Below are 25414 nucleotides of genomic sequence, written 5' to 3' on the forward strand. Positions count from 1 at the left end.
ATAACCATGAATCATTTGTAAAGAATGAATTCATACTTACTGATCTGAGATCATTTCGGATCCTAGAGGAGAGAGAGCAGATCGAGTGGGTCCAGCTTTGTTTGGTCAATTTGGAAATGCTTCCTTTTATTCTTTCGTCTTGTGACTAACGATGGCCGAACCCGGCACCAGTTTTTGAATCTAGACAAACCTACAGTGTGTGGACTAGTGGAGATGTTGTGCTTTTCTCTGTTGCATCCCACTTCGGATGGTTTACACTGCAAAGGGGCGGCGTCTTCACATAAAACCCGTGCCTGCAGCAGCTCTGCATATCATCAAGAGTGAAGCTCCTCCTGCCACCGGCGCGAGAGGAAATGTGCAGAGAGACGTCAAGTTAGCACCATCGGTGCAGCGAAAAGGCATTCGTCTCGTGGAGGATCAATCTGGTTCCACTCATTTAGCTCTGTGATTAAAAAATAAAATCCATTAAAACCCCCATCCCCCCTCATGTCTTAGGTCTGACGAGGAGTTTTCTGAGGGTCTGCCGTTCCTTCACTTCTTCAGACACTGGTACATCAGCGCTCGTGGATTCAGCATGTAACGCTCCGAGTTGAGCAACTTGGTGAGATACTGCGGCACCGGGGGCCGAGGGGCCATGTAGGAGACGCCGGGGCTGACGGCCATCACCTCCGCGATCTTCTGCTTCATCTCGCGGATCTCCCGCTCCTGCCTCAACACTTTATCTGTGGGACAGATGAGAGGTTTTACTCTACAAAGCAGCGCGAGTGAACCGAGGCCCTGTCGCAACCTGTTCAATGACTATGATAATCAGTACGTGAAATCGGTGATTGAGGAGAATAGAAAGAGAAATCAAATATTCATGAATTCTAAACTAGTGAACCTTCAGAAACCATGAGCTCCCATAATATTTAATAAAATCAAATATTTAGGAATCTGCATCTGGATTCAGATTTACATCAACACAAATCCTAACGTGACACAGCGATATATTTGTGTATGACATGAAATATTAAAAGACAAACGAAGAACTGTTATTATTGCCTTGAACAGAAGAAAGAAAATTGTATGACTATTGTTCAGGAGTGGAGGCAAAGTGCTTTAAAGCCACTACTTGGTGCTTGCCATGCTTCAAATTTCATTCTAGACCGAGAACAGTTTTACACAGCATCCTTCTCAGTGGAGGCAATAAACTAAAGAACTCTACCACGTATGTACAATATTTTGTACACGCAGACAGAAAACGAGTATAGGATTGAAACCTTGAGCGATCTCCAGCTGTCTGCGGGCGTCTCCCAGGGCGGAGAACAGGTCCAGTTTGATGCGAGTCTCGGCGCTCAGGTTGTACTCCAGATGCTGAGCCTTCTCCTGCATGGCCGACAGAGTGGACAGCAGCATGTCTGTCTCTTTCTCCACACAGCGGTACTGTCCCAAGGCCTGAGTCCGAGAACACGACGACGGTGAGGAACAAGTGTAAAAGACGAAAAGGTTAGTTGGAATGTTTTGCGGTGACCACCTCAAAGAGTCAGCGCTTTGGTTTCCCAAGTGTTTTTTTTCTTTTTTTTTGCATGTTTAAAATTTCAGTCAATTTTTCCACTTTGTTTTGTATTTTTGTATTTTTGTAAATGGTGTTGGTGTCATTCACGTAGGGAACCAATGCAGCACAGAGAAACCAATTTTCACACGATGATGAACTGGCCAGACATTCAAAAAACATGAGAGCTGCACATCATCAGAGACATATTCTGAGGGATGAGTCTTTCTGTGTTAACATTAACTTTTACATTTGTTTTGACCGGCACTCAGAAATGTACAACAAAGTATTTATATCAGTTAAAGTGGGGGGGGGGGAGATTTCGAGAATTAATTAATCGTTTAACAATTAAAAGTTGTGATTTCACGAGAAAAAGTGATGATATTACAAGAATTACACCTAGTTTTTGGCTAGATGTCATTTAAAAGGGGGGATATCAGCAGATGAGTCTGTCGTCTGCATTAAAATAAGGAATGTGGAGCATCTTGTTAAGTTATGCTTAAGTTTTGGTTTCACAAATAACAAAATACATCTGTTTTTATCAGGACTTTGACAAGATTGTGTGAGAAACTCTATTCCGAAGAAAGAGCCACATGGACTTGGAGGAAATTACCTCTTTTGTGGAGGAGGGAATGGCAGGTAGGTGTTTTTGACTTTATTCTCGTAATATTACAACCTTATTCTTGTGAATTCCCATTTTATTCTCGAAATCTCGGACATTTTTCTCTCTCGTCAATATGGCCTTAATACTCAGTCGCAGGAATGTTTAATCAGAGCAGTGCGATGTTTTTATGAAAGACCTGGCTTCTGTTTCAGCATGCTTCATGTATGAGTGTGCCACTGAAATTAAAACCACACAGCACAATGATGTACACACCTGATGTCAGACAAAAAGAACCAATCAATAATACTGATGTGATGACAAGAGTGCACTATGTTGACTTGCAGGCGAATAAATAAGGAAAAAAAATAGAAAAAAGGTCTCCATAATTTCTTTTCAAAAAATTGCACAAACACAAAGAATTACAGACATTAAATAAATAAATAAATAGAAAATCTGCACCAACAACAGAAACTACAAAACTACTACATGACCAAAGTGAACACAACCAAGTACTGGACCAGTCGAGACTCACACACACTTCATTCACAAGATCATTCTCGAATAGAGGGAAAAAGATATACCTCAATATCACTCTCTAGATCTACCACTCGGCTCTCTTTCACTTGATACTCCAGCTGTAGTTGTTTGTACTCTGTCTCTAGATCTTTTACTCTTTTCCTTAACATTTGGGTTTCACAGTGCTCCTGCCTGGTGTAGGAGATGGAGAGAATGCGTTTTGAGCGGGAAGAGGAGGGCATTCATTTTGTCAATCAACACCAGGTCACACAGAAAGAAGGAAACATGGCAACAATCTGTCAAAATGTGAAGAGGAGGGAAAAAACATTATTCAATCGGAGCTCATTTGCTTTTCTGACTTGGGGTCAGATGAAGAGATTGACACCACTCTAATGTCTGTGTTTAGCATCCAATATTAATATTCATGTAAATTCTTTATATGTATCATTCTTATCGTCTACATTTGTTACATTTGTTTGTGTATATATTGTACATATTTTGTGTGCTGTGAGAAACGTGCTGCTGTTACACCGGAATTTCCCAGCTTGGGAGAAATAAAGTAACTATCTATCGATCTATCTATCTGTGAAGCTACGGCTAGCAGCCAGTTAGCTTAGCTTAGCATGGAAGCAGTTGGAAACAGCTAGCCTGGCTTTGAGAACGCTTTGAGAACGTTAGAAAACGTTAGAGAACGTTAGAGAACGTGAACGTCAACACATTTTGTGTGTTCCGTCGATTTTCCAGAGTTAATGTGTGAAAACAGCTTGTGTTAGCTACGGCAAGCGGCCAGTTAGCTTAGCTTAGCATTGGAAGCGGAGTAGCCTGGCCCTCGATGACACACTCTGCCTCCCGACACCTATGAAGCTCACTACTCAACATCCTGTTGGTTTAATCCAAAACAAAAACAAATTGATTAAATTGACTTTGGACGAATCAGGCCAATCTGTCTTTATGCTAAGCTAAGCTAACCAGCTGCGAGATACCGGCTTCACATCGGACAAAAAGACATCAGAGCGGGGACAATCTCCGCGTGTAACTCTTGTGCGAGAAAGCGAACAGGCAATATCTAACAAAAGAACATCTCCACGTGTTTGGCCAAACTCTTAACAGCAGAACGGAATTGCGCTCGGCAGCCATTGTTGCCTATAACAATAATCATAATAATGCATCTTGGCCGCTCAGCCACTTCAGGAGCAGGGGATCTAACGGGGCGGTTCACCTGTTGGTCAGGCTCCGTGCCGCGCTGGCCGCCTCCTCCACCTTCTGAGCCTGGAGCTCATCCAGCTGCTTCTCCGCAGAGAGTCGGGCCTCTGTCTCTGCTCTGGTCTTCTTCTCCAGCATCCCGCCGGTCTGTCTGTCCCGCTGCTTGGTTTTAGTCAAGCACAGAATCCTGGAGAGAGAGAGAGACAGAGAGAGAGAAGGTAAACACAAACTTGACTTTAAACGAGGTCGTGAGCGAGGGGTCATGACTTAAAGGACTGAGTGGGTTCCATGCTGCATCATCTGGCCACTGGAGGGCGCTGATCAAGACTGTTCATAACATGCTCATAACACCACTGGCTGCTTGGATGTGGCTTTGATGTGAGAAATGTTTTTTGAGTTTCTCTCTACTATGAATTATTAATTTAATGCTGCACAGTTTATTTTTTTTCAGTTTTCAAAGTGCTTGGACTACTTATCTTTTCTTTTTTTTTTTTCAAACTGTAAACAAAGGGAAACTTGTCTTAACGAATCCGGCCGCACCAAAATTGCACCAACTCATAGATATCAGTCCCCTAAATATGCTTGTTTAAAATAAAAAAAAAAAGAAATCAAGGTCCAGGCCTTATTCCATGGGAAATTGGCATAAATGTCAATATTTGCAATGTTAAAGTGAAAAAAACATTCCTGAATTCACCTTTTGTTCCTAATCCGCCACAAGACTTAATGGGTTCTTTCTTGGCCCACGCCCCACCCATCCCCAATTTTGGGGGGAAATCAGTCCAGTAGTTTTTTGCGAAAACTTGATGACAAACAAATCAACCGACAAACGTACAGAAGCGAAAACATGATCCCTGTGTTTCTGTTCTGCGCTAAACATACAGAATGCTGTTAAAATTCTAATGAATATGAAAGATTTGCTTTTAAACATTCTCTCTCTTTTTAATTTTGAATATTGTGATCAGAACTCTTATCGCAATACATCAAAGTATTTCATCAGATCTCATGCTGTGTAAGTTTTGAAAGTTCAGTTTGAACATACATATGAGAATTATTGATGCAAACTTTAAAGGCCTCAATACTTGAATTTGAAATGTATGGCTTTATGCAATATTTATTTGTGTCTTGCACCAAAAGTGGATTAAAGAAAAATCGACCCTGTAACTGTCCACCCAAATTTCCGCCCCTGTCTTGGTTGCGGATGTTCTTCTTTTGCGTGGACCTGGCGGATCACTCACTTGCTCTGCAGCAGCATGTTGGACTGTCTGAGCAGCGAAACCTCTGGTCTCAGGCTCCTCTCGCTGTTCGTCAGGTTGCAGATGTGACTCCGCAGCTCCTGCTCGCTCTGCCTGCTCGCCTGCAGCTCACCCTTCAGCTTCCTCAGCTCCTGCTCCAGCCTGACATAGAAAAGAAAAGAAAAAATCACCTCGGCTCTGATTTCCCCGTCACGCGACACACGCCGAACTCGATCCGTCTGTGACTCACTTGCTCATCAGCTCAGCGGCGTGGTGACTCTGAGCTGCTGTGGGGCTCTTCTCGGCCTCGGCCCGGTTGGGGCTGACTGTCTTTGAGCTGGATCTCTGTTTCTTCTCCGCCCTCGCCGCAGGCGGAGAAGGAGTGTGTGCGCTGCCCTGGCGAGCTTTTGGCGAGGAGCTTTTGGCCGCCCGCGGGGCTTTGCTCCCCTGCTCCTCTTGAGGTAGATGTTCTGCGGCTGTAGAGGATTCTGCTCCTCCTGCGACACCGTGGGCCGGATCTCTGGACTCTCCGGCGCCGTGTTTGGACGACGGCGGCCGCCGCACTGACTCGGCCGACTTCGCCTCCTGCGCCGCCTTCTCTGGCGCTCTCTCCTCGCTGCGGATCTGGAGGCAGTCCACCGTGTGCACCTCGTCTTGGGCCACGACAGCACCGTTCTGACACTGATACTGACTCGACTCGGGCTTTGTCTTCCATTTTGAGTCTGCAAAGACAGAAACAATAACAAAAAAGGTTAATGCAATCACTGTATTGCATGTGTAGCACCAGCACTTTTCATCTGGTCTTCAATAGTGTTTTTTTATTTCTTTTTGTGTGATGTTTTCTGTGGTTTTATGCAGCAATAATGTTCTCTTACGGAACAGTAAAGACCTGAACTGATCAAAAAAAAAAAAGAAGGAAAATGGACAACAGGTTAGGATGGAAAAACATTTACCATCTGCTGTCTTTTGTGTGAACAGAGGAGAAAGTTAATTGTTTAGAGATGCTGTATTTGGATGATTCAGAAATGTTGCTGCAGTTAAAATGTTTCTCTCCCTAACTTTAGCTGAATGGACTCACCTGTGCTCTTTCCTCTATCTTCTCTCCAGATTATTCCCAAACATTGCATGGAAAAGTATACAAACGAGCAGCGGTTCACCCTCGTAGGGAAACCTGTCGTGAATTTGCTGCCGCTCGCTGTCGCCAATTTCGCCAGAATAAAACTCAAAGTGCATTGTGCAAATGCAAGAAATCGTAAATTGTGAGGATGGCGCAGATGCACCGACTTACGGCTGCTGCCGTCTGTGGCCGTCTTGGGGAAAACCTGCAGGCCTGGAGGGAGCGAGTGCTGCAGGAGGTGCATGTGGAAGTCGTTCTCACTCTGAACAGCTTTCTGTATTCGCAGCTTGAAGATGTTGGTGAAGTAGCAGGTGGCGTCAAACCCCAGGTACACTACAGGATACCCAATGCTAAATGTGAGTACAGACGGAGAGAGAGGCAGTTAGAATATGTGTGACACATTATGAAGACATAAACATCTCGGTTGCCAGATTTCTCTTATTAATGGTAGCCTTATTAATAAATGAATGCATATTTTTAAATCTTTCAAATCCTACTTGGCTGCTCGTAGACTAGCAGCATGAAAGTGAATTTACTCTGTAATCTGCGGCGCACAAACATCCGGGCCGACTCGCGGCGGCACACGGGGGGGATTCATAGAAGTTTAGCACTAATGCTTTTTTTTGGCAGCTCGATTAATTTCACGCAAGATTTCTCAATCTAGAGATTTAATTTGACTGCTGCTGGAGGCAAACTGGGTGATTATTTCTTTTTTTATTTAATCAAATGAACGTACCAGTGTGCCGCAAAGAGATGAGACAGGTTGGCGTGAGAGGTTTTGAGGTCTTTGAGCCGAAGTGAGGCTTCTGTGTACACGAGCAGAATCCACAGGGACACCGTCGATATACAGATGCCTTTCTCTGAAAAGAAATGCGACATAATCAGATGAGAAGAGAAGGAAAAACTGTCTACTGTAATTTTTACTAAAAAAATGAGCGATAATTAAATTACATGTTGAGTAGCTCACTAAAAAGCTGCATATCCCTTATTAACAAAGCTAAATTCATAGGAGCGGAACAGAGATTGGCATTTTCTGTCTCAAAACAAATGGAATGATCCTCGCACTCACCTGTGTGCCATATGTAATTGAACAATACATAGGTGCTCGCCACGAAGAACAGCCAGTGCAAAGGAACAAAAATCAAACAAAAGATGTCAAGAGTGAAGGCAGCACAAACAAAGACAACACAAATCACCTGCGGACATAAGAAAACATTTGTTTGAGTTAAATGCGCCGGATTCATTCTGTGGAATTACCATCGTCTGGGGCATCGCACACAATAATGACATCACACAGCGAGGGGGGGGGGGGGGGGGGTGCTCACCAGGCCATGGCAGTGGAACGTGGTGTATACGCTCCCGAAGAAGAGCCAGCATGGCCACAAGTACTCCAGTCTGAATTCGAGGATGAAGTCTGCCAGCAGCACCAGTGTCCACATCATCATGAACTTCAGGAAGGTGTACGCACTTGGTAGAACAAAACAGAGATGACAACAAAACGAATAAGGCGTTTAAATGTCCAATGTCAGCATGTGCAACATACTGTGTAATTCTAGCCTCTGATTCTCGCAAATGAAAGACCTTTCAGATGCACCGAATGCCGAGACGTTAAACACGCACACGAGCTAATGAGGCACTTGAGGTCGGATGCACATGGTGCAAAACCCTGTAATTGAGCAGCTGCATCTTCAGAGTGCAGCGCATCCCGGTGAGTGGAGGCACGACAGAACAATGACCGTAAACCCTCGTTCATTCTATCAGGGCGGCCACGGGCCAAACAGGAGCCGCGCTTTCCTCCTTTGTTCTGCCCATAGGCCGCGATCACATCACATCACCCCTCTCTTTGTTTGGTAACCATGGCAATATTTCCTCTGGAGGAGAGAGGGAGCACCGCCACATCATCCTATTACGCACCGGAGCTGAAAACTGCCTTTTAATAACACTGATGGAAGAGGCATTTTGGGTTTTACTGTTCCCTAGTAATCCTTACAGCCAGGTATTTATTTGGGTTTTTTTAACACATAGCTGCCAAACATGCACAATGATTCACATCGATTTTTTTTATTGATTAGAAGGTTTAATCTGGCAGAATGAAGTGGGACGGGGAGAAAGCCCTGCCACGTCGTAAAATTCCCATTATGAGTTCCAATTAGCTTTACAATGTCGCAGAACGAGTGTATTTCAATTTACCCCACTTGTATTGTGAACATAACTGTCAGACATGCAAATTAATCCTCAACAAAAACAAAAAATTAATTATCAATATTTAACACCACACCACAGCATCTTAATGTTTGTGTGCTACTAAACGAGTGCATTTTAATCTATCTCTGTTTTTTTCATATAAGTGCAAAATGTGCTAATAATTCCACAACAAATGTAATATTTCATATTAAAGAGAAAGGATGGAGGAAATCAGCATCTTAAATTCCTTATACAGATTCAAATTGTCCCCATAATGCCATTGATAATGTAATTTAAAATGATCAAAAAAAGGCATTTTCACATAACCTCCCAAACATGCAAGCTATATTGTAAAAAAAAATCATGTACATATATATAGATATACTGTCCATGTTTTCAAAATGTATTTCAAAATAAATGACATAGCTGTGATTTTATTTTATTTTTATATTAATATCGTTGTTTGTTTAGTGTCTTTATGTGAAACAATGCACCACTCAAGTGATGTCTTTCACTTGAGTGTACAGCAGCTGCTTTACTTTGGCCCATATAGTAGGAAAACACCGTTATCAATATTATTTTTTCTAACGCATATTGTAGAGATTATATACAGTATATATATATATACAGTAATTATATTTATATATATATAATCTCGGGAAGAGCAGGCCGACGTTAACTTGCACAGCTGCTGAAATCTGCTTCTTCTTCTTTCTTTTTTTGTCCGTCAACAATGTAGGATGAAGTAACTCGGCACATTTCTGGAGAATGCGGAGCAGACAGACGGAGAGGACGAGGGACGGGGATGCAGCGGACATGCGGATGCTGAGGGCGATGGATGGATGGATGGATGGATGGATGCGAGCGGCGAGGCGCGGGGCAGGTGAGCCCCGGATGACACCATCACACAAAGACCACAACAAAAGCCGCCGTCCGCCCGCGCTACCTCTCAGACAGCCGCTCCGTTATCCTCATCTTCTTCATCTTCCGGAGCCTGCTCGCGTCCGCAGAGCGTTTCTTCATCGTATGGCTTCGACTCCCTGCGCGCGCTGGCTGCGTCTCACACCGCGGCGGCGGCGGCGGCGGCGACGAGGAGGAGAAACAAAAGAGAGCTCCGAGAAATAAATGTTCCAAAAAAAAGAAATCGCTCACAGAGAAGAGGAGGGAGGGAGGGAGGGAGGGAGGTCTCTTTGTGGGAGAAGATGTTCAGTTCAACCTGTGATGCTGCTGCTGCTGCTGATGGTGGTGATGATGATGATGATGATGTCTGGGAACAAATACAGGCGGCCAGCGGCTCTGCGCATGCTCAGTGGAGGTTGTACCTGCAAGTGTTCGTCGCAGGAGGGGAGCAGATCGACACACTGAGCACAAACAATGATGACAGTGGTTTCATTATTATACTGCTGATAATAATTCATAATGCCACGTGCTTTATTGTTTAGCTACATGTATTACTACTGATACTAACCATTGCTGCTATTAGATATAATAATAAATGTGATTTTTTTTATGGGTTATAAGACGCCAAATGGTTCAGTTGCAGCAGGGGGTCAAACACGCCAGAGAATTTTTTACTCCAGTGCAAAATTATAGCTTATTTAACATTTACATTATAAGTGCTGACCCTACATTAATGCTCGTGGATCATGGTGACATGATAATGTGTCGGTGGGCGCCTGGCTTCAAAAGGCCACAAAGTTACAAAATGCTTCATATATATATATATAGGTTAAGATACATGTATTCCAAACACAGGAACACATACAAACTGTAAAAATGACCAATAATGTAAGACAAATGAGGGTTAGAAAACGACTAATCTAAAATAAAGAGTTTTCAGAAGATTTTTAATACACTAACCAGACTCTGCAGATCGGATGGAAAGAGGAAGGTTGTTCCAAGCTCATGAGGTTTACGGTCACCTCACGATTTCAAACAGGAAGGGGTTAACAGATAACAGGCCTCGAGCCCTTGATCGGAGAGGGCGAGGCCGGCCACTGGAACATATAGGCTCAAACTTTCATAACTATTCCAAGGAACATCGAATCATCTTGCTTGTAAATGTTGTGTGTGTGTGTGTGAGTGTGTGTGTGTGGGGGGGGGGGGGGGGGGGGGGGGGGGGTGCTCAGCGAAAGTTTTCTTGAACTTTGTTGATAATGTTAAGCGGATATAAAATGCTAAATACAATAAATTGGGCTATTGGCAGTTCACCTTTATCTTCTCAAACCCCCCGACCATCTGTTTGTTTTTTACATTTCATCTGACAATTCACCTCTATATACAGAAGTGATAAGATTCCCTTTTTATGAATGAACAGCAGCAGAATACTGTACACCACCACTTGACAATGTGACTCCTATGAATGATAACGGCTTGACGTAGCAGAGGTTTTGTAGTGCATCATACAATTTACAGCCACACAATCCTTCACCTTCGAGCAGCGATCCTTTCAGAAGAAACATTCAAACACACACCTGCCGTGTCAAATCGACTTCCGCCGTGTGTCAAGGACACGGCGCTCCACATGTTAGTGTAACTTTTTAATGTTATTTATATTTAAGGTTATCAAAGTTTACCTAAGATAGCCATGTCCCCATTGATATGACCGACCCTCATTCGCCACAACCTTGCCACATGTGGAGAATATAGAGAAACATGCTCAATGCAGCTTTATCACAGATGTACAGGTACTATGTAAACACAGACCTACAGCTTCACAGGTTTTCTTCACCGCTGCCACGTTGACAAAACGCTATCTTCAGTTTGGTTGTTGTTTGAAAATGCCCTTGAGACTGAATTCGACTCGGGTTTTCCCGAGTATATATATCACACCCGTGGCTCTCGGAGGCCGACGGTCTCGGACTGAACCCACGGCCATGTGCACCCTCAGCTTCCTGCGTGCCTTTGGCCTCTTTGCTGCTCTCCAGGTGCCCGGTGCCTTGGCAGAGGAAGCAGAGACCTTTGCAGTAAGTTAAAAAAAAGAAAAGAAATGCAACCTCTAATGGGCAGTTTGATAGTGGAGCAAATAATGATGTACATTGTTCAAAAATCTATCTATTTCTCAACAAATACTTGTGAGTTCATTTGTTTTAATGTGCGATAAATTAACAACTTTTTCTCTCTCTCTCTCTCATCTCTGTAACTCCTTCCTGAAGAAGGGTGAGTGTTTGTTATTATCATTCGTACATTGGTCTTCACCAAGATTCCTTCACAATCATAATGAGCAGCTTGTATTGTTTCTGAACGTTGTTCTTTTTGCTTTACTTGTGTTTACTCAGGCACAGTCCTGGTGTCCAGCTCAGACCAGAGTGAGATTGTGAACAAGCATAATGACCTGAGGAGAAGTGTTCAGCCTACGGCCAGCAACATGCTGCAGATGGTAAAAAAAAAATCTTTTGCCATGCATTATTATAGTTTCACTTCATGATTTCAGAAGCACAGCACAGGGCAGATTCTGAGCATCACTGGTCTAACTTTTTAGCGCATGATTTCATATTTCACATGTAGCCCCTCTACGCTGTGCAGAATAAACTGATTTTACAGACAGATTAAAAAGGCGGATGTACTGTGGTGGTCTACATGTTCAGATTTTTCATGGCTCCGCTCTCTCCCCTCCGCTCCCCACAGAGCTGGAACAGGGAGGCAGCAGCCAACGCTCAGAGATGGGCCAACACCTGCTCCATGAATCACAGCCCTGACAGCTCCAGGAAGATCAGCAGTAAGTTCATCAGAACACCTTGTATATACCTTCATAGAAAAATGTGTTTGTATGGTCTTGAGCATTGTGATTTTTGCAGAGATAGAATTTGGTTGCGGACACGTTTAGTATTGGATTACTTTAGTTAGATTTACGAGCAGTTTAGCAGTTTCCTTTAATACATAATTGTGTTTTTATGTTAAAGTGTCTCTTTTTCAACCGCAGCTAGCGGCTGTGGAGAGAACCTGTACATGTCCAGCTACCAGAGCTCATGGAGCGATGCCATCCAGTCCTGGTACGACGAGGTGAAGGACTGGCGCTACGGAATGGGATCTGTCAACGGAGGCGTGGTCGGGCATTACACACAGGTGCAGTCGTATTCACTTTGGGAATATGTACATGGCCAGTGAATCCTGAATAATTCACATACACATGGGCTGCTTGGAAAATGCAGGGATTCCAACTGGAATGAGTTGAAAGAGACGCGCCATTCGATACACGATGATTTTGAACATGTTGTCTCTCTGCTCAGCTTGTCTGGTACAGGTCCAACCAGGTCGGCTGCGCCATGGCCTCCTGTCCCAACGCCGCGTACAAGTACTTCTATGTCTGCCATTACTGCCCACCGTGAGTAAAAATATTTCACAATATAAATCCTGCTGTGTCTCTTTGGTTGATGAAAATGTGTAAGTGTAGCATGTTTTCTCACTGTTCAATAGATCCAAAGCATTTGATACATTTAAGTCCAATATTACATTGAGAGAGTTAAAAAGAGACTAAGGAATGGAATCATCCCATTTCATTTGCCTGATAAAAGTGTCATTTTCTGTTCTAATGCAAGGTAATATTTAAAACATCATTAGAAGCACTCTGTTGTTTACCAGTGAGCTGAATAAGAACGTGGATGCATCAACACGGCACTGATGCCGTGTAGTAATGAGGACAAAATGTGCAATTTGGATCTAATTTCCTACTCGGAGCAGATCAGTGAGTGACACGTTCGGCCTGATATCCTGGGTGAGCCTTTGTGCCGTCCTGTTTAATATTTGATGGTCTGGCCTATATTACAGCGGAAACTACCAGTACGCTCGCCCCTACAAATCGGGACCCCCCTGCGGCGACTGCCCCAACGCCTGCGACAACAAACTGTGCAGTAAGTATCTCATGTGGTGCCGTGATGGAGAGCGGTGGACGAGAGTTTTAATTTGGATCTTTAAAGAACACGCGTGGATTTATGTTATTTATGCACCGTCAGAGACCGAGCTGAAGGGACATGAGCTGATGGGTTTTGTTTTGGTGCTGCAGACAAACATATGAGAGATCACAACATGCTTGTGTGACTTGTCAGTGTTGACGCAGTTCACAGCGGATCAGAGCTGAGGTTTTTTTGATGTGTGTCATTTCTCTAAGCACAGACAGAAAGAAAAGACTTATGAAATTATATATTTTTTCATCATTCCTGTTCTTTTGATGATATAGACAATATATATGTGTTGTCTATATCACTCCTGCAGTTTCCAAATCTCCCGATTCCCCCCTTTTTATTTTTACTTTTTATTCTTTTTTAGCCCTGCACGCAGAGATTCTTTAACTTCTGTGTGGCTTCACAAATCCAATCTGAATAGTGAACTCTCTTAAGTTATATGGGGTTTTTTTGCTAATAACAGTCCACATTTTTGCAAACAGAGGTGGTGTGTACGTTTTCTTTCTGCTGAAGGGACTGAGTCTTTTAACCCTTTTTTCTCATATATAATCTCTGTTGTCACAGATTCTTTTTTCAAAAATGAATGAAGGGGTCAAAAGCAAAAATACTGATAATTGTCATTCAGTCCTTTGTGCCTCCGTTCAGTTTCTCTGTGTCCATCTGTCTCCCAGCCAACCCCTGCCCGTACGCCGATCAGTACAACAACTGCCCCGATCTGAAGCAGCAGTGGGGCTGCAGCAACAAGGACGTGGCCTCTTGGTGCCCCGCCTCCTGCAAGTGCACCACGCAAATTATTTGAATGCCACACGTCCACATGACTCGTCGGTCAGTTTCAATAAAGATATACACATCTTCACAGCCTTTGTGTTTATTTTGTGTATCCTCGGTTCACTCGCCCAAAAACAACCACAACCTGAAAATGTCACCCGTTTTCGCGCACTTAAGACAATAAGAAAGTGCTTCCCACTGATTTAATACTTGACGCCCTTTGACCTGTTCAGTAAACAGCCGAGATTAAGGAGGGTATTTCGTTTGGCACACGGCCTCTCTGGACAAACACAGCACTGCGAGGGACAGGAGACCTTTGGCAGTGTGCGCGGTGCAAACTTCCTAAAAGAAAAAAAAAGAAAAGAGGAAGGACAACACACTTGACGGGGCTGGATCTGGCAGAGGTGCGGAGGAAAAGTTAATTCCGCACAGATTTCCCAAACGTGAGCCAAGAAACAGCCACAGTTTGAGACCACACCTGCTGACGCTGGCTAATAGCACAGATCTGACGAATAAAAGATACAATTGGATCATTAAATATCCTCTGATGTTTTTGCGTTGTGGAGCAACAAATAACTGAGTAATGTTTTATGCTAATTTGAACTTTCCCTTAATGATACACGTTGAGGTTGTACTTCTGGAGGATTGTTGAGGATGCAAAGTGCTCTAATGTGAGCTGCCAGGATCCCACAGGAAGCTGGAGAAGGTAACTTCCTGTTAGATAAGATGTTTGAAATACACAATCTCCATGATGATCTCCATCTTGAATGAAGGATTGAGCCTCGGTATGCAACTAATGGCCAGTGGTGGACTGTAACTGAGTATATATAAAGACTCAAGTATTGTACTTAAGTACAGTTTTGGAGTAGCTGGTCGTCCATTTCTTCTATGTTATACTACACATCCATTCACTTTATGAATATATATATATATTGTACATTTTGCAGATATTTCTTGTGTACTTTTCCTTTTTCTTTATGATGGAGGACTTTAGATTGCGAAAAAATGACAGTGTGATTATTTCGGATAGAATCGGGGCGAGACTCCCCAGAGTCAGACGCACGCGGTCTACATTCGAGAAGCACAGATGGATCCACAGGCTCGGCTGGTTGGAATCCATCCAGCATTTAACAAGCCTGCCTTTGGTTTCCACTCTGATCTCACAGCAGAGGGCGTTTTTCATTTTTGGCTCGTTAAAAAAAAAGAAATTCCACTCCAAATACAACATTAGCGGGCAATACTTAACCTGTTGCCACATTGTGACACGCGCTGCCATTGTGTCGGAATTAGCTCCCTTTCCATGTGATGACAAACGTCTCTCACCGAAGACAAACACGTGGGCTGAATTTCTCTAATCTTGTCCGCTTGCCAGACGAGCCTCTGTCTCCGCAGCGGGTCGGAGTCGCACAAGTGTGATGGCCTCTTGTTTCTGCTCAGTCACCGACGCCCCCCCCCCCCCCCCCCCGGCGCGCGAAGTCGACCGAGGACCCGAGAGGGAACCACCTGAAGTGAGCGGACAGCAGAGTGTTATTCCCCCAGCAGAGGGGAGATAAGGGGATGGGTTTTTTTTTTTCTTCTCTGCCAGCGGATCCAGCGATAGCAGAGGTCCTCTGGCTGGGCCCAGCTCGATAAGCCGGGCCCAGCCATCCTGTGCGGCTTATCAACTCCGGCAGCGAGCATCAACAGTTGAAGATGTTTATGACTGTGGCGTCAGTTTGTCTTCCTGCAGCAGCAGCAGATTGCGTAATACAGGGAAAGCAACGGCTTTGAACAAGTTATGCATAATTAAAGCTGCGAAGTTATATTTCGTATGAACTGCGAATCTTGAACCGGTGCATTCTGAAGAGTTCGCAGCAAACGACGGGCTCGTGCGGCGCGGCCACCTCATCCCAGTGCACTCAGATGAGTCAACAGAGCTTTCGACGAAAGCGTGAAAAAAGATAAGAGAAAACGAGAGATAGACGAGGAGATAACTATGTTGGCAGAAACACGTAAAAACATTGTCATAGCAAGAAGAAGAAAGAAGCCGGAGGCGCGAGGACACTTGGAGATCAGTTCCATCTGCCTGTCCAGACCCAAGACACGCTCATTTAGTCTGAGCTGTTATCACAGTCCCTTCGGATTAGACACAGGATGCTGAGAAAAAAAAGGAGAAGAGCTCACTTCATTTACAACTGGGCGACAAGATCTCAGGGCTCGGTGCAGCAAACTGTATTTGATTCACTGTAACACCTGAGTGTTATAGTTACGTTTGTTGTAAAGAGCAAACCGGAGGGGTTTTTACAAATGAGAAGTTATTTCATTGTCACTTGTGATTGTCCAAAGCAGCAAGCACTCAATGTTTGGTTCTGTTTTTACTCGTCTCTATTTGAGACGTCACGTCTGGGGAACAAGTAAGATAGTCTTCCTTGTTCAGTGTGAAGAAGTTGAGGTTCTATCTGTTGGACCTCCAGGACCTTTATGGCCTGACCCGACTCATGCAGGCCTGAGTCACCTGTGTGAAGGGAGCCCGAGTGGAGAACCACCCAGAGAGGCCTCTAAAGGAAAGCAGAGCATTGTGGCGGTGCAGCTTCCTTCCTTTCTATGAGTGCCTTGAATGCAGCACGACGGAAACTTGCCAACTGGCCCCCCCGAGCTCAGCACCTCTCAAAGCTTTCATCACGCATCTGAACCGAGCCGCCACTGGAAACACACCTGCCAAGGCACTGACGGATCACTTTCATCGATAAAGGCCCTAGGCAAACACTTTATGTCTAATCCGTACGTGGTAGCTGCCCCTATAGTAACCACATACTTCCATATATTGTCCCGAGGAGCCCGTGGTCCGTCGACTGGGCACAGACGTTCGGGGGTTTTCCTTCAGCACAGCGCTTCCTAAAGTGCCCGTAAGTGCAACTGGGGCTGTAGTTTGGTGCTGGCCGCAAGTTCAACCGCTGGCCAAAAGAATGAGCTCTCCCAAGCAGACCCCCGGCTCAGCGGAACGAAAACAGGCCTGCTTCACGTCAGCCATTAGCGAGCGGGTGTTGTTCTTTCTCCGAGCCGCTCGGCCGTCGGATAGCCCTTCTCACTCAATAGTCCTGAGGCGAACGTACATTAAACAAACATTTGGAGAGAGGCTCCCGGGCCCGTCGCGGTGGTGGTGGTGGTGGTGGGGGGGGGTTGGTTGAAGTGGGTGCATCCTAAACACAATGCGTGGCAAAACATTCACGTTCACACACACAATCAGGACTGTGAGGAAAATAAAATGGATCCAAGAATTCATGAAATAATTGGCAGCTTTGAAGAAGTTATTTGGGGATTTTTTTCTTTCATTAAAATAAGCAATTCAATGTTGATACACTTCTATCTATATTTACAGTTACTGTAGATGTTATTTTTCCAATAACACTATTTTTGAAGGAGTTGTAAAAATGATTTACTAATTCTCTAAAGCCGTTGACGAACTTCATTTTGTAATTCATAATTTTTTTATTATTTTACTTATTTCTCAATTTATTTATTTGTGTCTTTGTGGATTTGGTTTTGACTTTTTGAATATTTTAATACATTTTATTTTATTTATTTTCTTCTCCACAGTTGTGTTTGTTTGCTTGTTGTCTGTGATCAACTTGTGTTTCTGCCACTATTACTCTACTGTAATTTATTAGTACAGTATTATTGACAATGCTGATTGAGCATGAAATCAAATGTTTGGTTGCCAGGTTGGGAAGAATGTCTTTAATCGTGAAATAATGCCGTTATCAATGATGGTATGGAAGGTGGCTCATTAGGATATTGAACACATTTTTTTTTTTGATTTGCAAGAAATGAAAAAAGACAGAGAAAAAAAGGAAAAAGTAATGGGGGTTTTTTTACAAGCAGTTCTGTATCCACAGAAAACTAAACTGATTATATAAATGTCCAAACAACACGGTCTTCACACAGATGAAGAGCAAATACCGATGTGTTTGGACACCTCGGAACCCTGCAACCTCGGAGTGTTTGCAGCGTCAGAGGAGGACGTTTAGCTGCTGCCGGTGGCGTTTTATATGCAGTGGCATGGAAACGTTCGGGTACGTCACGGTCACAATTTTCTGCTACTGTGAATAGATTGAGTGAGGAAAAGATGATCAGATTGACACATGGCAGTTTGGGATTTTGAGGGTTTGTTGATGATCATTTTCCTGTTTCGTCCAGAATTCGCTGGTATTCCATTGGATCCATTCTTCCCTCTGTCAGAGGAATGTTCCCTGTGCCGCAGGCTGCAACAAAAAGCCCAACATATGACCAGTCCACCCTCTAGTTACAGCCGCTGGGCAGGTTTTCTTTCATGAATTTCTGAAACCCTTTTTTCCCCCTTCAAAGATACATTTCTCATTGCAGCCAAACCCTTTATTTGTTTCCAAAATGTTCTCTCCCATTCATACTTGTGCAGGTGTGGCACCACCGGGATCTGCTACGTTCGTAATCTCAGTTGTCTGAGAAAAGTTTTCTCTCTGAAGTTTCCGCCTATGCCAGCTCACTGTCGGGAACCATGTCAACTTTAATCTGTCATATTTCCTGACGTATATTTCCGTATGGAATTCCTGACTTGGAGTATTGTCACACGAGGGTCGCCGTCCGCCCTGTCGAATATCGCATGAGAGCCGCGCATTATTTTTCCGCTGAGTGCTGCCCTTGCTGTTGTTTCTGTGGCCCTCTCGGACTTCAGAAGAAATAAGCCTCACGGGTCTTTGCATCTGCTTATCGCTGCCGCCACGGTAATCTGACACAGGGGTTTGCCGGGCCTGACATTTACACACAGAAGGCCCGGGAGAACATTCCTTTTTCTCATCCCGGCAAATCTGTTTGCCATTAGCCGGTGTCAGACAGATGCAGGAACCAAATCCATACGCTTCACTCAGGAATGGCTTGGTCATGCAAGGGTCAACCGCTCGCGGCTCATTATGTCAGTGGCGACCAATGCGCTCCTTGTTATGTGACGTGAGAAAAGATAGTTTGGAAAGATCGGGGGTCTTCCTGGAAAGACGGGGGTTGCACCGGCTAGTTGTAAATCCTTCACCGAGTTTGCATGTACGGTTTTGAGAAGACACTAATCTGTTTGCAGCGATAAAACAATTCAAATGTTCAGTTACTGCAGCATCACAACATGAGAAATTGAATAAAATGAAATACTATACTTGAATGCAAATCCATTGTAAGAACCACACCTTTATTCTCAGCCTCACTACACGTGGGCCACTCTGCTTCTTACACTGGGACTGGACGTAACGTGAGAGGTGTGGTATCAGCCAACATGAACATAATTCCCAGGAGGTCTCTGCTGCTTTTCTTCGCTTTACTTATATACAGTTATTTTTTACACATAATAAACGTGGATGCTGTGATCACATATCACAATAATGTCTCTGAACGCATGCGATAGAACCTTTGGAGGTGTAAGTTTGTGTGCACAGTACGCCGCCGCCAAGCCTAAACCAACACTGCGTGCACGCACGTATATACAAGCGCATGCCTGAGAAAATTGGAAATATTATCGCATCAAAGATGTTTGCATAAGCCAACCGTGGTTTGTTACATTTGAAATTAACCATGGCTTTTCAAATTGATGGCGTCGCTATCGCAGATTTGTCTGGAGGTGTAAAAGCTGTCACGAGAAGACGGGAGGGGAAAAAGAGCAAACACATGGTCTCCCATGTGCAGCGAACGCTCTCCATACTGTACATCTGGGCAGCCCCTATGTAATTAGCATTCCTCCTGTAATAACTAACATGTGGCCAAACAGTCAAACAAATCATCAAGAGACATGTTCGACATACATTCTGTCTAAACGGCATGATAAGTAAATATCAGTGAATTGCTTTTAATTGCACAGCTGAAACCTGCGTGACTGCTCCTCCTGGATACAAACCACTCCTGCATAATGTAAACGTTTCGAATACTGTAGGTTTGACAGGACTCGTTAATTATCTCGTGTATGCACACAGCTCCTCCCCGTTGTGTGGTCTGCGCCTCTGTTTGCGTGACAAGTCATCTTCTCTTTTTTTCCCCCTCCCTTCCCCACTTCACTGACATGCCTGCAACCAGCAATCTCTGTACATCCTGTGCGTTTTTAAAAGCCCACTCCCCATGTCGTTTAGGTCAGGATGTTTTTTTCTCTCTCTTTCTTTCAGTCCCCCCCCTCCCCCTCCTTTCCTTCGTTTCCCTATTTCGATGGGATGTCCTGGGTTGTGCCCAATCATTTTAGTTTTTATTAAGATTGCGGCGATAACGTGGCAGGTTGATTGCCGCGCGAGGAAAGGGTGCGGCGCGGCGTCCTCAATTAGGGGCCGTCATTTATAGAAGCCCGCGCTAGATAAAGCAATTACGACCCCACTTGCAGGGAGGCCGGTGTGTTTAAGGAGCAGCATGACATCAGGATGTGTTGCGGAGGAAGCTGCAGCACTGGCTGTCGAAGGGCCTTTCATGCAACAACAACATGGCGGCAATTCCTTTCAGCCTGGCCAGACTTAAATGTACAGGGATAAAAGACTGTGGCAAAGGAAAAGCTACAGAGGTGGCATTAGGTGTCGTTGAATGCATCCCCACTCAAACTGTTACTCTGCTATGCATCCAATTAGCTTGACATTTCAATAAAATGTGGCTTGGCTGTGATATTATGAGAAGAAGGGGAGGTCATGGCCCATCACACATCGCCGCTGCTTGAATGCATTTCCTTGTCACTTTCCCCCCGGCAGCAGAAATGTCAGAATTAATGGAGTTTTTAATCGTACATTTTCGTACCTGCAGTGGCCCGGGGACCGCGACTCCATGCTTTTTGGCGTTATCTTTGTAATTGAGGAAACTAAGAAGTAAAGCAAAGATTTATCTGCGTGTGAATAAATAGGAGAAGTCCCACGACACTTCAAAGTAACTAAACGCCCCCCCCCCCCCCCCCCCCCCCCCGGCCCACCGCCTCTCTGCTGCTGCCCGTTACACACGGTCCCTCAAATAGACCACATTCTGTAGCTGTAAACAGTGAGCATGGGCTGAAAGGTATTCATGGAGCCAAACTTGGACAAGAAGCCAGTTAATGCCTGCGAAAGTATTACGTAATTCTCCCTTCGAACCTTTTGTGAACATTGAAGGAATCATACACTTACTGTGTGTCTACGACTGTAAGCAGACTGCTGAGCTGAAAGCTGAGATCATTTATTTGTTAAACTTTCTAGGATCTATACCAGAGACCATCCAGTCACAAAAACACCCCCGACATATTATGAAAGCATAAATAGCTCCACTGTACATACTCTACTGTACGTCTTCCTGCTGTCACGGTTAAGGCACGCATGTCAGAAATTTCTCTGTATCGCGTTTTGCACATGTGGCTCCGGTCCCACGCCGCTCGTACTGTACGCACGCTCCTCTGTCCGCACTCGGGTTTGACTGATGCGTCCCCGCGGTAACGCAATAGGCCCCGGCGCCAAATCCTCCGCACACCTGTTGAGCATTCGAGCGCTCTCAGCCGTCTTCAAACAACGCTGCCCGTCAGCATCTGCGGCTGTGTGCCGAGCCAGATGCTGGTGTGGGAGGGGGCTCGGTCATGTTGTGTGAGGAGCCAACGTCCCTTACCGGGACCTCGTACCTGACAGTTGATTCGAGGCTTAAAGGTTTTTCACGTGGCCTCTGTTTGATGCCGCATTTTGTTTGTTTCTCCATCCGGCCAGAAGCCGAGGGGAATCGACCAGATGTGTTTCCTCCCACACAGGAGTGATGCAAAACGCCATACGGGATGCTGTGTAGGGAAATAATCGCCGGCTACTTAAAAAGCATAAACGGCCGCAACATAAACACGATGAGAGCTTGCGATTGTTCTTGATTGCTCGCAGCCAACATGGTGATTACGCGTCTACGCAGTCTTCCCCTCCGAGCGAGCTTATCAGGGTGTGCAATTGTTCCCCTCAGCCACAGGAAACGAGGGGTAGGGTACGTTGGGGGGGGGGGGGGGGGGGGGGGGGGGGGAGGTGTGGCGATGGTGCAGCTGAGGCATAGAAGGGAGATGTCTACGCGCTATCATCCCCTGCATTCCTGTCCGTGCCCCCGTGGTGCATCAGGGGCGTTGGCGAATGAAATGTTGAGGCCAGGGACACTCGCTGCAAACATCTAGGCAGTGGCAACAAAGACGCCTGGATCCTTCTCCTCATAGCCAAGCTTCTCGTCGTCATCTTCCACAGCAATCGCCACGCTGAGCGACCATTTCTTTAATCCTCTTTCTCCTGCCGTAACTCTGCACCAAGGCTTTAAAGGCTGCAGTGGCACATACTGTGGTGGAGCCGAGTCCGAGGGAATATTGATTTTTTTTTATTTTTTATCTCCACACGATAACGTTTCTGCAGCCGTCAGTGAAACACTTGTCGGTTCAAGGATTGAATGCCCGAGAGTCTTTTCTATCAGACGCTAGAAATACTGAGGCAGTCGGGATAGAGGCTGTTTCATAACTGTCATAAGTCGAGTGTCTGTCTGATCCAACATGTTCACACCTGTCAAAGTGTCCTTGAGTAAAACCCCAAACCTCTACCTGCTCCGTGGTCGAACCTGGCCCCGACCTCTGTGGTGACATGCGTACAGTGCTTCAGAGGGATGTGATGTTAAGCAACTCTTTACATCCCGGTCTTTACTCTTTACTACAGACAATTTCATTTTGACATTTGGGGAAAAATGCGTTAGCCCTGCCACCACAGACAGGAATCAGAAACAGTCCAAAATATTGACTGTACACCACAATCCACCATTGTTTTTAAAATCTCTGGACGGAAAGAATGATCAGTCCGTCAAACCAAGATTTGAAGTGCATCAATCCCCCCCTTCTTCTCAGCAGTTTACCTCCCTCACAGCTTCACCTATAGACACCGGTTACTTTTTCACTTCGCCGTGTAGTATTTTGGACCTCCTTGTTTAGGTATTCTGAACTCTAGGAAATAAATATGGCAGCGCTGCAATGAACCTGCAATTGATTCGAAAAAATAGACACGGTATAACAACAAACATCTTCCACTGGCTGCATCGGGAGGCTTCAAAGAATCCCCACTGACCCTCACGCACGGGGAACTCTCCTCCATTAACTTATCGGGCGCCGTTAATCAGGCGGGATTATTGAAGATATTGCACACGCAAAGGCAGCGTGGCGCTCACGCACAAATGCAGAAAGCATGTATATGATGTTATGTATATAGGCACCCCACCTAACCAAAGGACGACTGCTTTACAGTTCTGATTTATGAGGAGAGAAGACCTGGGTTCTGTCCGTCAGGCCGACCGGCCTCTGGTTCTAATCAGCCACATACTTTACATATCTCCATCCGGGGGGGGGGGGATACTTCAAACTGAGGAATGCAGCGCTGATCCCCTGAGTAACCAACAGGAGGCATGTGCGTAGCTTCACACACAAGTGCAGAGGTCGTCCGGCGCGAAAAAAAGAGGACTCCTCATTAAGACACGCTGTTTGTCATAAGTGGTAAGAAGTTAATATGTTTTGGGGGGATGGGGCAGATGATAATGGTGCGTGCGGAGTTGACCTTTGCATGAGAAAAGAGCTGAGAAAACACAGTGGAGCTGCAGAGTGGCGCTCCCCCCACACAGGACAAGGGAGTCAACGTCTCTGACAGACCTACACGAACGACAACTTCTACACTGCGTGACTTTTCTGTACAAAAAACTACTTTGCCCTCATGAAAGCTGACTTTTGATAGGCTCTCATAGATTTAGAGTTTCATTAAAAAGCAATTCTTTGGAGAGAAAAAAAAGAAAACAATATGAGACGATGATCCTCCTGACCTCAGTTTGACTTTTATATGAGGCGGATTAATGTCCTGATGCAAAGACTGCAGTGAACCAGAGTGGTCATCTATCATCCGGCTCCTTCACTCTTTGATCCCTTGCACTTACCGAGTCGTCTCACGAGTACAACCAAGACTTTCACGGCTGTGACAGATGGACAACGTGAGCAGAGTATCATCTGTGCAGTCTGAGGGGTCCGTGTAGTCGTGTATGAAGGCTGCATAGCGGCACGTGGGGAGCCGACACAAAGGATGGGGCACATTTGGGTCTGATGGCTTGTTTATTTTCCACAAATCTGCGCTTTACGGTCGGGGTTGAGATAAATCACTTAATGGCTTTCCTGGAATGTGGAGTTCACAGGGAGGCTAGATTCAAACTGATTTTAGCTGATGAAAGAATATTTTTGCTGGGTTTTTTTTTTCTCTGCACTTTGCTTCAATGTTCAAACCATCTCAAATTCTACGAGTCTAAACAAACCAACACTTTTATTTCCACTTGCAACAAAAGCGGTTTGTTTGACAAAACTGCCCAATTACTCCATGTAAGACTGCCAGAGTTCATTACAAAACTGAAAGTGAGTCAACCTGTTAACCAGTGTAAACTGTCAGCAACTGAAGTTGAAGCAACCTTGAACCTAGCAACTGTAGAAATTACCCAGAAGAGCTGTATGTGAGAACCGAACGTCCATCATTAATGGGACTTTGACCTGCCAGCTCCCCAACACAAAGTCTGCGCGGCGTCCAATTGAGCCCATGTGCAAATAAAAGCAGGTCAGCGAGACGGTGGGTGTGTTGATGACGTTCCTGTGATGCGGCCGGTGTGGAACCGGGAGAACATTCACGCGAAGAACACCAACTCGTCTGACTGCTGGGACGTCAGGATTCGGCAGCTTCTATCGATGAGGGCCAACGGCGCAATCATCAGACCGAATTAAAGAAACGACCTGGTTGTTTTTATGATGTCAACAAAACAATGCGATTTCTTTCTGCATCATGTCCGGCCTCCTGTACGCTCTACATAGGCTCCACCGCTCAACTATGGAGCATTTCCAAAGAACACCGAAGAGTTCCTGACTGGGAGAAAAAATCCATGTAACCGCCTCCTCAGGTTCTCGTTTAAAGAGTCGTTTCTATAGCATCAACTGCGTCATGGCTGTCTGTATGCCTTTCGTGGAGCAGTTTGAACGCTCTCTGACCTTCTGTTCTTTCAAAGATCAGCGCTGTTAAATGTTACCAACCATCGGCCCTCAGGCCTCGTCATGTGTTGGTCTCACCGAGAATCTGAAGCCGGATCACGCAAAAGCAAAGCTGGGGGGCCAAATGTCGACAAAAGCAGCAATCTTAAGAGCACTGGCACCTCTGGGATACGCCGCTGGGAAATGCGAGACTGAGAGCATTTACTGTTATTGACCAGTCTTGACAATGTAAACCGTTCACATGCTCTCTGTCAGAACCCTGAGCGGAGAAGAGAAACATTCATTCTCAGGACTCAAGACACCAGAACCACAGACAGTATAATGGGTTTAATTATTACAGGTTGTCGTTTAACCTCTATGCAAACATT

At 45.0% G+C, this 25414-nt stretch overlaps 2 protein-coding genes across 3 annotated transcripts; one reads left to right on the forward strand and one right to left on the reverse strand.

Annotated features, from left to right (window-relative positions):
- Positions 1 to 105: 105 nt before the first annotated feature.
- si:dkey-12h9.6 (macoilin) lies at positions 106 to 15491 on the reverse strand. 2 transcript variants are annotated; one of them, XM_035617800.2, is made up of 12 exons: positions 15303 to 15491; positions 9334 to 9748; positions 7529 to 7670; positions 7273 to 7399; positions 6940 to 7063; positions 6375 to 6553; positions 5337 to 5808; positions 5090 to 5248; positions 3871 to 4041; positions 2717 to 2843; positions 1260 to 1434; positions 106 to 722 (listed from the first exon to the last, which is right to left on the reverse strand). In XM_035617800.2, exons 2-12 carry the CDS (start codon positions 9408 to 9410, stop codon positions 532 to 534), a joined length of 1944 nt encoding a protein of 647 aa, XP_035473693.2. In that variant the 5' UTR covers positions 9411 to 9748; positions 15303 to 15491; the 3' UTR covers positions 106 to 531. The 2 variants fall into 2 exon arrangements, with proteins under 2 accessions (XP_035473693.2, XP_035473692.2); XM_035617799.2 differs by lacking the exon at positions 15303 to 15491 and having other exon boundaries at positions 9334 to 10459.
- Positions 11200 to 14144, forward strand: LOC118290259 (serotriflin). Its single transcript, XM_035617803.2, has 8 exons — positions 11200 to 11353; positions 11543 to 11546; positions 11666 to 11766; positions 12015 to 12105; positions 12310 to 12452; positions 12617 to 12711; positions 13155 to 13237; positions 13960 to 14144. The coding sequence occupies exons 1-8, from the start codon at positions 11264 to 11266 to the stop codon at positions 14085 to 14087; spliced, it is 735 nt and encodes a 244-aa protein (XP_035473696.1). The 5' UTR covers positions 11200 to 11263; the 3' UTR covers positions 14088 to 14144.
- Positions 15492 to 25414: the final 9923 nt, after the last annotated feature.

This window comes from Scophthalmus maximus, chromosome 18 (assembly GCF_022379125.1).
Source record: "Scophthalmus maximus strain ysfricsl-2021 chromosome 18, ASM2237912v1, whole genome shotgun sequence".
NCBI classification, from domain to species: Eukaryota; Metazoa; Chordata; class Actinopteri; order Pleuronectiformes; family Scophthalmidae; genus Scophthalmus; species Scophthalmus maximus.